Source organism: Ambystoma mexicanum, chromosome 8 (assembly GCF_040938575.1).
Source record: "Ambystoma mexicanum isolate Mex_15411 chromosome 8, UKY_AmexF1_1, whole genome shotgun sequence".
Taxonomy (NCBI): domain Eukaryota; kingdom Metazoa; phylum Chordata; class Amphibia; order Caudata; family Ambystomatidae; genus Ambystoma; species Ambystoma mexicanum.
The window spans coordinates 670,390,779-670,405,467 of NC_090929.1; the positions used below are offsets into that span (position 1 = coordinate 670,390,779).

Below are 14,689 nucleotides of genomic sequence, written 5' to 3' on the forward strand. Positions count from 1 at the left end.
CTACTAATTCTGTAGACCTCTTTTTGCAGGACCCAGTGTCTGTGGAGTAAGATGTGATCCTGCCGCTTTTTTGTATATTCCTATTTATTTTCTCCACCATCTCTAGACTTTACTGTTATCTGCAGAGATTAACAATTATCACCCAGTTTACATTGATGTAGCAGGGAGTGCCAACAGATAAAAAATGTTTTACTTTCAGTATTTGATTAACAGTTCTGAACACAAAGCACACTGTGTTCATTACATTTTCTAATATGGGTGTCTTAATGCTTTAGTCTATAGTCCCTCTTACAATTTAGCATATCCAACGGATTTGTCAACTCTCTTCTGCTTCTCGGTTAATGGGCAACTTGAGCACTCTTTTTTGACTTTTTCTTCAAATGTACACAAACCCCTTAGCAACTCTTCCTTAATATGGCATTGTACTTAAGAATTTTCCTTTGAATTTGTAAACAGGCAAACAGTGGTCCCGGAACAAATGGTTGTCAGTTTTTTATCACTTGTTCCAAATGTGATTGGCTTGATGGAAAACACGTTGTTTTTGGTGAGTAGAATCGCTGTTTTATATCGTTATTTTAATTGTATTTGTAATCTTTATCTAGGTTTGCAAAACAGTTTACCATTTAGAAGCACTCATTGTATTGGACAAATATGACATAGGGGTCTGATGGTTAAGTTTGGGACAGCAATACACCTAGCTTTTGATTAATGAAAAGAAAAAAAGAAAAACCTAGAGGATCACTTGCTTTTTTGGCTAATACCTTGCATTGTTTACAGTCATGCTCGTATTCTTGTTTATTCAATGAGCCCTTTGGCTATGATGGTTTGTCATGTAGTGACTTGAATGAAGTCCTAAATTATCATCGAAAAGCGGCTGCTTGGGCCAGTTCGTCAAAGGGGCGGTATCAAGATAACCTACAACCCCACAGTCTGTGTTTTCAGTCCATGGATTAGACCCAGTCGCATCCTTGGCATGCATCTTAAAAAATAGGTAATGTTCATTTCATGTCATGCTCCAACTGCTGGATGTTTTTATGCACAGCTACTCAAATGGGCAACAGGATTTTCTTTTAGGTTAAATGTGTGTCGTCATATCATTAACAATGTATCGTTTGACATTTAAGTGTTTTTTTGTCTGGAACTGTTGTCCGGTATCCAGCAAATACTGGCCCCATCCCCATTCTTCCAGGCCTATTAGATGGCCTGTTTAGAGGGCAGCAGATCAGAACATTGTTTCCACAAATAAATTGGGAAGCTAGAGTGCATATGCTGTCACATGTTGGCCACCTACGGCCTGCCAAAACTGTCTTCCTCTGTTCACTGCCTGATGTATTGTTCATGGTTAAAGCACATTTGCAAATAGTTTCCTGGCATTTGGGCTGTGCTCCTGGTCAGAAGTGGAGGTGAAGGGGGCATGGTGTGGTGTACACAGACACAGCAAGGTATTGGGAGTGGTTGGGTGGGTGAAATCCTGCATTTAACTCCTCCATACCGGGTTGGGTGGGCATGCTGATGCTGTGGTATGCAGAAAGCAAAGGGATTGACATCCCTGTGCAAAAATCGCATTGAGTCAGAGAGAGGCTGGTGGGTGGTATCTAGCAGCAAAAGGGGAATAGGGGTTGAAACCGCCAAACAGAATCACATGGAGTGTTTGGACGAGCAGAAGGGGTATTAATGAATTGGGGGAAAAGGGCATGGGGAGAGAGAGCGCACATGTTTTTGATATCCGCAGCGGTGGGACAAGCTACCAGACAGGAGAAAGGGGCCTTTGAAGGCAAGTCCGGACAAAATGATTCTATGAGTAAGGATTAGACAAGGAGAACTTTGATGGATCAGGATAGGGCAAAACACATGAACCTTTCCTTTAATTCCTAGGAACCATTACCTCACTCACATTGGAATCTGTTATGGGTTCTTTACCTGAAACAAATTGTATTTGTCATGCAGATTCTGTTTCCCCATGTGAGAGTACTTCCTCCATTTTCTTTTGTGATGTCGTGCGCTGTAGAATACACTACATTGCTTAAAATAATTGCCCATATTGTTTAAGCCCTGTCCTTGTGGTTGACTGTTGGGAAAGATGTTTGTTTTTGCTTCTTTCCCTCCATAGACCTCAATGGGACACCTTACTTTTTGCTATTGTTTAATCTTTCGTGACTGTTGGAGGTAAGTGAAGCCTTTTTGCTCCACTTAGCTCAACTGTTTTGGGGGCACTGATCAGAACCTGCGTCAATCAGTGCAGGTGAACTCTGTTCTCCATAGTAAAGTTCTCAGTTTATTTTTTCAGCACACATCACCTTATGTAAAGTGCTGTAGGGACACTTTGGGCCTCACCAGAGCCTTGACGGTATGCCAGCGGTAATACCGCTGGAATACCTCCATCACAAATAGCGTTACTGCTACACGGTCCTGCGCTCTTAGCGGTATGGCAGTAAATCCCCATTGGGTACATTGGACCCAATGTGGTTTTACAGCACAATTAGCGCCGGCGCAATTAGCGCTGCGCTAATAGTGCCGAAATCGAGCCGAAAGCAGAAAGCTGGAGATAGAACTCCAACTTTTCGCCCAACCTCTGATTAGGTCATCCCTTAAATGCGGCAGTAATAGCGTTACAGCCGCATTTAAGGGCTACCGCCCAACTCGTAATGAGGCCCTTTCTGTCCCTCTAACTGGGACAATGGCATTGGATACTTTTGTCGTTTTTTTTCTTTCTCATGCACGTTTGCATTTTTATAGCTTAATGTCATTTAGAATACCATATGCTTAGATGTTCACCTGTCCTTTGGCCCTCTTGTAGTTTGGCCTTCTTCCTGCCAGACTTTCCATATATGGTAAGCCCTTTCCTGGGGAAAGCTCCCGCTTTTTGTGAGGAAAGTGGCAGGGTTTGCAGCCAGATGTTGGATCCTGGGTCTGTCTGTATACACCCATGTAACACGCTTTCATCCTGCCCACATCTGCTTGCTTCCCCGTACCGGGCTGTAAACCTGAATGCCAAAGCCGCGGTTTTACAGCTGGAAATCCAATGCTAGTATACAGGAAGGGAAGGCAATAATATTCCCCTCGGCAACATTGAATTCTGTGTTTCTAACTTGTCTGTGCCATTATTGAAAGGGACCAATCATATGCGTATCATACTTGGCGCCTCTCCCAGATCGAGTAAGTGTCTGAAATGTTAGCCCCGTGCCCCCAACCTGGAACTCTAGTAATTCCAGATACATTTCAGCCATGTTGGGTCTCTTCAAAGGATCTACTTGCCATCTGTCACATAGTTATGAAAATAGCTTGGGTGCAGATGAAGCATGACTGTTCTAAACCATTCTCCTTTGAAACCTCCCTATTGTCCTCATTACACAATCAAATACAAATAAAGGAAATTAGGCTGTATGAAAATATTGTCAACCCTGATTGTATGTAGGAGAATACAACTAGATTAAATGAATTACATTTGCAACACAAGGGAAAGTTTAGACTAATTAAATGCATTACGCTTTTTGGATGTAAACACTTAAAGGCATGGTCTAGTAAAATCTTTTCTGATGTTTGTTAATCTGCTTAGAATCACATGCTGTGCATAGGTCCGACATCCAGTGGTCACTGCGGAGTATTGCATTTTGTTTTTCGTAGTCGAAAAGGGGACGTCGACAAGGCGTGTCTGTAACACTATCCCTATAGTGACGTGCGTTGTACCCACAATCCCTCACGCGTCAAGGTCCCTCAGATTGTTTTTTTCCGCCCAGCTACTGGTCGCCTTTATGCAGAGCTCCTCGAGAGACATTGCCAAATAGTTTCTTCGACCTTTGGTCGTTTGTTATTAATATCAATAACGATAGATCCCTCCCTCGACGCAGAGCCGTTTCTCCGCCGAGCAAGACGAGGAAGGACGAGCGGAGGAGATCCTTCGGCACTGCCGAACACGTGGCCTGGCCTCGCCGGCCATACACAGTAGGGAGAGTGGGACTTTGTGGTCTTTCTTTCTTTTCTTTAAGAATGCCTTTCTCTTTCCCCTCCCTCTCTTTTGAGGTCGTAGTCACACCTATTACCCTCAGCTATGGGGAGGACGCCATTTAGGTTTTGCCCGCTTTGCAAGGGTAAATATACCTGGAAGGATAAGCACAAACGGTGTAACCGTTGCTTACCCCTCGGTCACCAGGAGGACGGCTGTGCGGCCTGTAAATTACTAAAGCCCAAAACTCTAAAGCACTGCAGGGTCAAAAGGTGGGCGGCCTACGCCATGTCTAGGCCTGACTCCTCGCCCGCTGCCGCCGAGTGTGACGAGGACAGTGACTACACGGCCCCCGTAACGGAGGCTGTAGACCTCTCAAAGGAGCGCTCTCGCTCCTCGTCGTCCGTCCCCGGCCCCGACAAGCCCGGCTCACGCCCAGCTTATGGGGATGAACACCCCGGCGACAAGGACGCACACAGAAAAACACCAAAGCACATACCTCCAGGCACACATTCGTCGAAGACGAAGACAGCCTTAGCGCCAACGGGGACGCCGGGCCCACCGACGTCTTCCACCGACCGTAAGGGTCGGCAGCCCTCCCCGCTTCCGCGACAGGCGACTGGGCACTCTAAAAATAAGGGCGCTAACACCAAAATTTCCAGCGACACGCATCGCAAGAGCGTGCACGTTGCCAACAAGGACTCGACAACCAATGACTCGACGACCAAGGACTCGACGAGCAAAGGCTCAACGCTCCATAGCGCGACGGCGACCGATCCCTCGGAAGAGAGAATGATCGCCGAAAGCCTCGCGCGCATAGCATCTAAGGACGGCCAAAGACGTACGGCGAATGAAACGCTGAAAACCGCGCACAAGGCTAAAAGTACGCCGAAGGCGCCGGAAAACAGATCAGGTCAGTTCCTGTCGCCGTCGGAAGGCCCTAGCCAGCAAGAAGGCTACTCAGAAGGCGAAGGCTCTCTTTCTTTGACGTTATGGGACAGAACCAGACAATTACAGGAGGAAGAAACCCCCTTGTCTTTCCCAGACCGTCCTGGCTGACCTCAGTGGACCTTTGAAAGGTTCCAGACCTGTATGGACAAACTAGATAGGTTCATGTCCATCCCAGAAGACAAGGCACCCAAGAGACCAAGGGAGGTACCCCATGAGAGTCCAAGGGCTAAATATCAGAAGTTTTATAGCCCCATGTCAGACACTCAACCTTGCGCGGAGGTAGCACGTACACCTGCCTCCCCGTTGGGTCTTGGTGCCTGGCTTGGTAAGAAAACTCAGGCTTCCGTAACCCGCCGGGGAAAGAGGGTTAGGGTCCGCTGGATTGGATAGGTAGGGGGAGTTAGGGTAACCGGAAAGAAGGGGTAGGGGAATGGTAGGTAAGGGGGTTATTAGGAAAGGTCCGTCTTGCTGTTCCCTTGTGGGGTTCCTGAGATCGATGGTACTCCGCCCTTACACTCACTCTTACACTCAGCAAGAACCCAGAGACCTGTTTGGTCTCACATGCACATAGTACGTTACTCTGGTAGAAGCGTTCCTATCACGCTTCTTGAGCTGTCCACATAAACACCCCTGGAACAAGTATTACTATACACTGTAATAGAATAACTCGAGGGACACTTAGCTTCGTGTGATGCAGCTGAGAAGTATGCGGCTTGCCCCAGTTCTTGCCGTAACACTACAGCGCGATACAAGTTCTTGCTGTACACTACAGCGGAGCGCCGCTACAAGAGAATCAAAAACAGGTGTGAGTATAATGTCAACAACCGTGTTTCCTCCCACGGCACAATCACACATTCATTCGTTCCGAGTATTGTCAGGCCGTGTTACTTCACACGAACTAATTGGCACCGGGCGAATGTTCCGCCAAGACGGACTTTGGAATCCCTTCCAGTGTTAGGCTTCACCCCACTCCCGACATATGCACTCAACACTGAATAGCAACCAGCGTGTTCCAAACACACGCTGGAAATATCTGTTATTTCTTTGTAAGCGTTCCGTTAGCGGTCGCTTGTTCTCATTAGTCAAGCCCAAAAAGAAATGCACTTATCTGTCATGGTGCGCGGGGCCTGCAGTATTCACAGGCGGGGTTTGGCCCCGCGGGTCGCTGCCTGCAGGAGCCCTCGATCTGCACGTCTTCTCCGGTCAGACTCCTTTAGCACAAGCAGGGATCCTTGCGCGCGTCGCGCGCATGCGCTGGTCCTCGGGCGTTGTCCCGAAGTAGTTCTTTTGCTCGCGAAGGCGCGAGCATGCTGGGTATTGAAGTCTTTCTTGGTCTTGATGCCGAATGATTTATTCTGCTGTCTCCAGGCCTGCACTCTACAAATAGGGCACAATAAAGTCCTAAAATACAGGTGCTTGGACCACTGCCTGTTCTTCCCTAGCCCAGGGTGTTGCTCTTTGTGCGTGGTGTGTACCAAATGCCCCAAACCTGCATTAGGCACAGTTGGAATCCTGACGCCCCATATAGGAGGACATAAACTCTTACAATTCCACTGAGGAAGACACCTTCTTCCAAGAGGAAGATGAGTTCACCTATGTTGAGGACCAACAAGAAGAGGAAGGTTTTCACGAGGAAACTAACCTATGTGAGGAAGGATTCCAGGAAGACACAGGCGAGGGCGACCAAAATCCCTGGCAGTCACCGGCTAGGTCGACTGACACAGGCAGTAGCAGTATAGTCATCAGGTCTACTGAAACTACACCAGTCAGGAACCCTTCGCCTGTCGATGATCAACCCATCTTCAATGCACTGCTGAAGAAGGCAGCAGCACATTTCGAAATCGAAACTGGAGACGTCACCCCAGACACCGATTTTGTGGAGAGGATTATCAAAGAAAAACCCCCCACTAGCCAGGTTATACCTATCCTCGCCTCAGTTAAGAGACGTATTACACCTTCTCTTTCCACTCCTGCATTGGTGAGAGGGGTCAATCCGAGGATTGAGAAACTGTTCTCTCCCTCTCAATCAGACCCATTATACATTAAGGGTCACTCAATCCCGGACTCCCTGGTTGTGACCAACACCAGAAAAAGGGCAGGAGTCCCACTACCTACTAGCGAGGCGCCCCCAGATAAAGAGGGGAAGAAGCTGTATGCCCTAGCCAAGAGAATCACCACCTCTGCAGCATTCTCTACCAGAATCGCCAATAATAATACCCTATTGGCAAGCTACGCCGATGCTCAATGGGCTAAGCTCAGACAGGACATCGAAGAAGCTCCCAAACCCCTAAGGACTCGTTTACTGGCTACAGTTAACGAGGGCTCTCTGGTCAATCAAAGCATCGTCAAGAATACCCTCGATGCAGCAGAGACGGCTGGCCGCACTTTGGTACAAGGAATTTTACTGAAGCGTCACGTCTGGCTTCGCAATTCTGGATTTAAGGCGGAAACACAAGCATCCCTTATTAATAAACCCATCGAGGAATCCAACCTCTTTGGGAGAGCAGTGGATGACGCGCTGGAGAACGCGAAGAAAGAATTTGATACTATAAAGACCTTAGACCAAATTTCTAAGCCCCCTAATAGGCGGGGATTTGGTAATAAGCGCTTTTTTCGTGGACAACGCCAGCAACAAAACCACCAACAACAACAGTACTCTGCCAGCAACTACCAGAGTAATAGCGGCCAGTACAATCAGAGGGGTCAACGTCGTGGCAAGGGAAGAGGCCGGGGTTCCACCCCCAGAGGCTCCCAAGCCAACAACACCACCAAGTGACGCGAAGATTCGCGTCCCCTCCCATGCAACGCTGGTCGGGGGCCGGTTAACATCCTTTCTTCCAGCATGGGAGGGAATAACATCAGACCGCTGGGTACTTTCCACCGTAGCCCGCGGCTACTGTATAGAGTTCAACAGTTCCCCAACATACAGACCCCCGAGGGAACGCCGCATGACACCAGAACACCTCGCCATCCTTCTCCAAGAAGTGGACCAACTGCTGGAAAAAGGAGCCATAGAGGTCGTGCCTCTATCTCAGGTAATGGAAGGTATTTATTCAGTGTACTTCCTTGTACCCAAAAAGGATCTAACCATGCGCCCTGTATTAGATCTGCACCCAGCGAACAAGTTTGTCAAACCTCAGAAGTTTCGTATGGTGACCTTACAGGAAGTGATCCCACTGCTATCACAGGGAGATTACCTGACAACACTGGACATGAAAGATGCATACTTTCATATTTTAATGTTGCCAGCGCACAGAAAATACCTCAGGTTCATGATAGAGGGCAAACACTACCAGTTCATAGTGCTACCCTTCGGCATAGCATCTGCACGATGGGTATTCACGAAGGTACTGGCAGTGGCAGCGGCACACCTGCGCAGATTATCCATCCCAGTATACCCTTACCTCGACGACTGGCTCATAACAGGGGATTCTTACGAGACATACTTCTCAAACACCCAAAAGACTCTAGACCTTTTGTTCCAACTGGGCTTCTCCATCAACGAGAAGAAGTCCAGCTTAGACCCCAGCCAAGTCAAACAATTCCTAGGGGCTCTAATTCGAACAAGGGACGGCCTCGTCTTCCCCTCCAACGAGAGGGTCCAAAACATGCTGTTTCAGATCCCCCAATATGTGACAGGTCGAGAGGTGACGGTGCGCAAAGCAATGCGTTTGCTAGGTATGAGGCGTTGTGTATTTATTTGGTACCTCACGCACGCCTGCGCATGCGCCCAATGCAAGAGTGGCTCAACAGCCAGTGGTGTCAGGCCAGCGGACAATGGGACGATCTAGTGGTGGTCTTGCAGGCCTTGGTTCTCTCGCTACGGTGGTGGACAAAGGAAAACCTTATAATAGGGAAACCCTTTGCCACACCCGCAGTGGAAGCCACTCTAACCACAGTCGCATCCCTCACAGGATGGGGGGCTCACCTATCCAATCAAACTGCTCACGGAGTCTGGACTCCGAACGTAGCATCCAAGCACATAAACCTACTGGAGCTACTGGCGGTGTTCAAAGCACTGAAAGCCTTCCAGGAACACCTACAAGGAAAGGCAGTGATGGTCCTTACAGACAGCACCACAGCCATGTACTACATCAACAAGCAGGGGGGAACCCACTCTCCAGGACTGTCCAAGCTGTCCCAGAATATATGGAAGTGGGCTCTCAAACACAACATGTTCCTACTGTCACAACACGTACCAGGGGAACTCAATCTGCTAGCAGACAAACTCAGCAGAGACTTCCCCCTGCCCGAAGAGTACGAATGGCAATTGCACGAAGACATCGTCTTAGACGTCTTCACGCAATGGGGATTCCCGAAAATAGACCTGTTCGCAACACTGGAGAACTCACAATGCCAAAGTTACGCCTCCAGGTACCCCCAAAACCAGTCCAAGGGGAACGGTCTGTCGATTCATTGGTCAGGGAAATTTGTTTCCGCCTTTCCCCCGACTCCCCTTCTCAACAAGGTGGTGCACAAGATGCACCAGGAGCAGGTTACCATGATACTAGTGGCCCCAATGTGGGCCCGGCAGCCATGGTTCGCTCACTTGATGGAGATGTCCCTAGCTACCCCAGTGAGACTTGCCTGCCCGTACAACATTCTGTCACAGGACAAGGGCAGGACACTGCATCCATGCCCTCAGACCATGAATTTAGCAGCCTGGCTCCTGAGATCATAGAATTTGGACATCTACAACTCCCGCAGAGATGTATGGACATCCTCAGAGAAGCCAGAAAACCTAATACTCGCCACTGCTATTCTAGCAAATGGAAAAGAATTGTCATCTGGTGTAGAGGTAAGAGCATCAACCCGGTTGACTGCTCTCCCACAAACATTGTTCTGTACTTGACCCATTTACTGGATTCAGGTCTAGTGTTCAATTCCATTAAAGTCCACCTAGCGGCACTTTCTGCATACACCACTTCCCAACTTAGTGTCGTGGTGGAAGATACCAGTTATCTAAGCCTTCATGGAGGGGGTAAAGAGAATACACCCTCCGATAGCTAACTCAGCTCCCGGATGGGACTTAAATGTGGTACTTTCTAGACTCATGGGCCCGCCCTTTGAGCCCATGCACAAGGCAACTCTTAAAGACCTCACTCTTAAGACTGCTTTCCTAATAGCTGTCACCTCCATTAGGAGAGTAAGTGAACTACAGGCTCTTTCTTTTCTAGACCCCTTCGTAACAGTTCACAAGGATAAGGTGGTTCTACGCACACACCCAAGGTTTGCACCAAAATTCATCTCGAAATTTCATGTAAACCAGTCAATAGAACTACCAACGTTCTTTCAAAACCCTTCCAGTTTGGGAGAAAAAAGTCTGCATACACTAGATGTACGCAGAGCTGTCATGTTCTACATGGAAAGAACCAGACCACTGAGAAAGACTAATCAGTTCTTTGTCTCGGTGGCAGCAGGAAGAGAAGGAGATGCAGTCTCAAAGTCCACTATATCTAGATGGATTGTTCAATGCATCACTCTCTGTTACACTCTTGCTAAGAGAGAACTACCCTTCAAGCCAAGAGCACATTCCACTCGAGGCACTGGGGCTTTCATAGCGTTCATTGCAAATGTTCCCCTTGAGTCCATCTGCAAAGCGGCTACCTGGAGTTCTGTGCACACCTTTACAAAACACTACTGTCTAGATGCACACTCTAGATCTGACTCCCAGGTGGGACAGGCAGTATTAAGACATCTTTTCTCTACTGTTCCTTCTCATAACCCACCGCCAACTCCGGGTACTGCTCGCTAGTCTATGCACAGCATGTGATTCTAAGCAGATTAACAAACATCCGAAGACAATGCATTACTTACCGTAAAAGCATTTCTGATGGTTGTATCTGCTTAGATTCACATGCGCCCACCCTTCCTCCCCGCTCGGATGGAAGGAACATAGACATCTTTCTACATCTCTCTCTTTTCTGTACTCACTCACGTATAGAAGGCTCCCTCAGGGCAGAAAAAATACAAACAGAGGGACCTCGACGCGTGAGGGATTGTGGGTACAACGCACGTCACTATAGGGATAGTGTTACAGACACGCCTTGTCGACGTCCCCTTTTCGACTACGAAAAACAAAATGCAATACTCCGCAGTGACCACTGGATGTCGGACCTATGCACAGCATGTGAATCTAAGCATATACAACCATCAGAAATGCTTTTACGGTAAGTAATGCATTGTCCTATTGTCCCTACGGGTCGGCCATGTTTTTTTAAGCCTAAGTGGCTCGATTTTAGAAAACTTTCCTATGGACCTTACCCGAGTTTTCGTCCATTAAACGCACGCGAAAACAGACAGTAAGGCGGCGCCATTTTGTGATAATCCTATCACTTGCCGCATCCCCCTGGCTGACCTGCTTCTGCGGCACTAAATCGATTCCCCCGCCCCTGAGCCTGACATTATCCAAACATTCATATTCCCCGTCTCTCTCCGTGACGTTACTGTGCTGCGAAGGCAAACACGCCCAGTCGTCTTCTACGCGACTTCACACAGAACCCGGAAACCAACACAGACCATCTCACAACACAGCGCGCCACAATTCGGAATATGAAACTGTACTTTAAAATCAAACAGCAACACGGTACATTTGGTAAAGTACATTTATTTGACATTAAATGTTTAGAGAATATTCAGCAATTGCCATATGAACTCCGAAAGCCATTTATTTTCTTTTATCTGTATCCGCATTGGTACACAGGGTGTTGCTTTTCGTTAAAAGAAGCACTTTGGAAGCACGGTGAACTGCAAGGCTGTTCCATCAACTAGGCACTAGTCCATCGTAAAGGTTGATATGTTGCTTCTAGCCACTAGTACAGCGTAAGGGCATGTGGGCCCTTGGCGATCGTCCCATAAAATTGTCAGTGTGCTCCAGTTGTTCACACGAAGCTGCAGGTGTCTCACGAAGAAACCGTCTGCCGGTGTCTCAAACCGATGACAGTAGCAGAAGGGGAGCAAATACCTGTTAAGAAAACAAAAAAAATATAATTAGTCTCGCCAGCCGATCTTCATTAATATTACTCATTTTATTTATTACAGCCTATCAGAAACTATTTGCTTGCAAGGATAGTTCAATGGAGTATGTTCGGCTCTAAAATCAATGCGAAAAGTAACAAAATAAATCGAGGCCAACACACAATGATAAACGACAGTTAGTCTACATGCGTGTGGAATGATATGATATGGCATTTGTAACGCGCCTATACACAAGTGTTTCAAGGCACGACGAGGCAGGTGGGGAACAAGGGCAGACAGACATTGATCCTACTAGGCCAGGTGTCTTTCTGATCGCGCATGGGGAAGGAGGAAGGGGGGAGGGGGGTAAAAGTGCTGTACATGGTTAGTCGAATACAAGATAAATAATAGGGCCAGCTGGTGGCAAGTGCAAGTTAAATGCTGGGAGAAGGGGCTGAAGGATACAGAGACAGTCCCGTAGTGCAGGTAGGCAGTGCAGGGAAAAGTGGCTGGGCCAAGGACCGAGATCGCTGAGACCAGTGGACCTGCATGCCCATGTGCCCACTACAAACACGTTTTCCTTGCTTTTCCTAGCTCTTCATTCATTCATTTATTCATGCATCCATTCATTAAATCTTCATTCCGGTATAAAAGTGTCTAAAGATTTACTCACATTATATTTGAAATTTCCATTGTGTCTCTTCGTAATGCAGTCTGTAAAACGGACCGTGCTCTTGACAATGATTTTTCGAATACTGAACTAAAATGAAACTCTGTCTAGTTTCTGATTTTTCTGCCTTATCGTCTCTTACGTTATTGCGCACCCCCTTCAAATGTAGTTCTTTCGGCATGGTCCCTGTCTCAAGGTCAAAAAACAATAGACCCTTATACTTCCAGTGCGACTTGTGGGCCTCTTCTGGGCGCGAGCTGAAAATTAAAGCCGCTGTCCTTCGCATTCTTTATTTGCAACATCACGTAGTAAAGGCATCTGTGAGAACTTGAAGTTTAGAATCCCTCTATGTAGTGCGCCTCAATGTGCAAATGCGAACTGGCTTCTCTCCCAAATGCCACGGCCCGCTTGGCGCGTTCGAAGGCCCCCAATTTTGTCCCCGTTGTCTGCGAGCTTTGCAGCCCAAATGGAGACATTTAATTTTTGGCGGAAGGTCAGGGAAAGTATAAAGTACCACAGGAGTTGAGTTAAAAGTGAGATTTATTGTTTGTTTGTTTTATTATTTGCAATACGCAAGCCTCCCCTCCGTTTACAGTGCGCAACAGTGCACAGCATTTACATTTACATGAGGAGACATGAGAAAAATATACACATACACATATATGAGGTGAATAGAGAGAATTCAAAGATGACACCCAGCTTGTTCGCCACCCATGATGGTGAAGGTAGGGGTTAGGGTTACAGGTACACTGTACAATAACATTTATTTACAAAAAGAAAATCGTATTGCAATTATTTAAACCGGGATTTGTACTTCACAACCAGCTGTGCTTCGGGTGGGCATGGCACAGTTGCAATGTTCGGTGGCAAAGGATCACTGCTCTGCACAGAAACGTCCAAAATTCCATATCTGTGCTTCTCTAACACAGCAACAATAAGGCCTTTCACTAAATCGAACTGCATTTCATCATAGACTGGTTTGATCACCCATTGCTTACTTCGTTTTGAAAACACATTAGTGTAGCGAGGCATCCTTACTTTACCCCTAGTCCTAGATTGTTCACGTCCGACATTGCTGTTATGGGCCAAGACCGCTAGTAGAGTGCGATGTTTCATGCCCCGAAAGCTAAAATGCAAGCGCTTTGGCCTGTACTTTAGGCACATATTGTGGAACACCTCCAAATCTCCTGTGTGACAGAATTCTGTCAGTCCTCTCAAATCTCTTGATAGAGTTTTGTCGAAAACAATCTTCTCAATGGCTTTGTGTGTCGTGAAGATGGAATCAACCACTTCTTCTTCCGTGCCTCCTCTGGGGACAAAGGGCCATGTTCACATTGGTGGAAATGTTGATTTTCTGTCCAGCGGTGAACGTTGGTACAGTGGTGCATCAGTGACCGCCATTTTTCAAGTAGTATTTCCACTGACCCTTCACAAGTTTTTGAGTTCCACCAAAGATGGTTGGTGATAGAATGGGACCACTGCAAAATACTTTCAAAACCTTTTTTTTTTCCTGCAGCCGAGATTTTCTTACTGATTGATTTAGCAAGATGCCATACGTCAAATTGATGATTAATATGTGGGAACTGCTCTCTCATTGTCTTGGCAATTGAAACGTGTCTGTCCGTGGCTATGAGGTCGATGTGCATTCCCCTTGATTGTAGATATTCCACTGATTTTATAAATCCTAGTTTCTCCATGGCCACTGAGGATGTACATTGTGTTACCTGCACGACCACCCAACTCACAATGTTCTTACTATCCATGTCCTGAAAGTGGTAGGTGCAGTACTTGGCAGAAAATCCAGGGCTGTCGCACTGTCCATCGCCGGCTAGCCTGAAACGTTTCCCTTCGAATGTACTTACTAGAGACAATTGTTCAATTTTCCAAGCATCACTAATGGCCGGAAACAGATAATCACGCTGGTATATGTAGTACAGCGATTTAGAAATGAAATGGAGTCCCACAAACTGAAAGAAAGCCTCTAACTTTCTAAAACTGGAGCCACTAAAAAGTGATGCAGCTGCACACAGTAGATTGCCTGCTGGCATTTTCCCCAGCATCGTTTGTGCAGACCATGAGAACCTATGATTTAATCTACAGGCGGCATTTATTTTGACGTTACTGCCTTTTATTTGATGAGTCACATTAATCAATGGCTTCCCACATAC

At 47.0% G+C, this 14,689-nt stretch overlaps 1 protein-coding gene across 2 annotated transcripts in view; it reads left to right on the plus strand.

The window, feature by feature from the left end:
• Nucleotides 1-14,689, plus strand: part of PPIH (peptidylprolyl isomerase H) — a 307,526-nt gene that overhangs the window by 232,294 nt on the left and 60,543 nt on the right. For both annotated transcript variants that reach the window (XM_069610463.1, XM_069610464.1), the window contains exon 7: nt 457-544. In XM_069610463.1, coding sequence (XP_069466564.1) covers nt 457-544 — 88 coding nt within the window. The remainder of the gene's footprint in view (nt 1-456; nt 545-14,689) is intronic.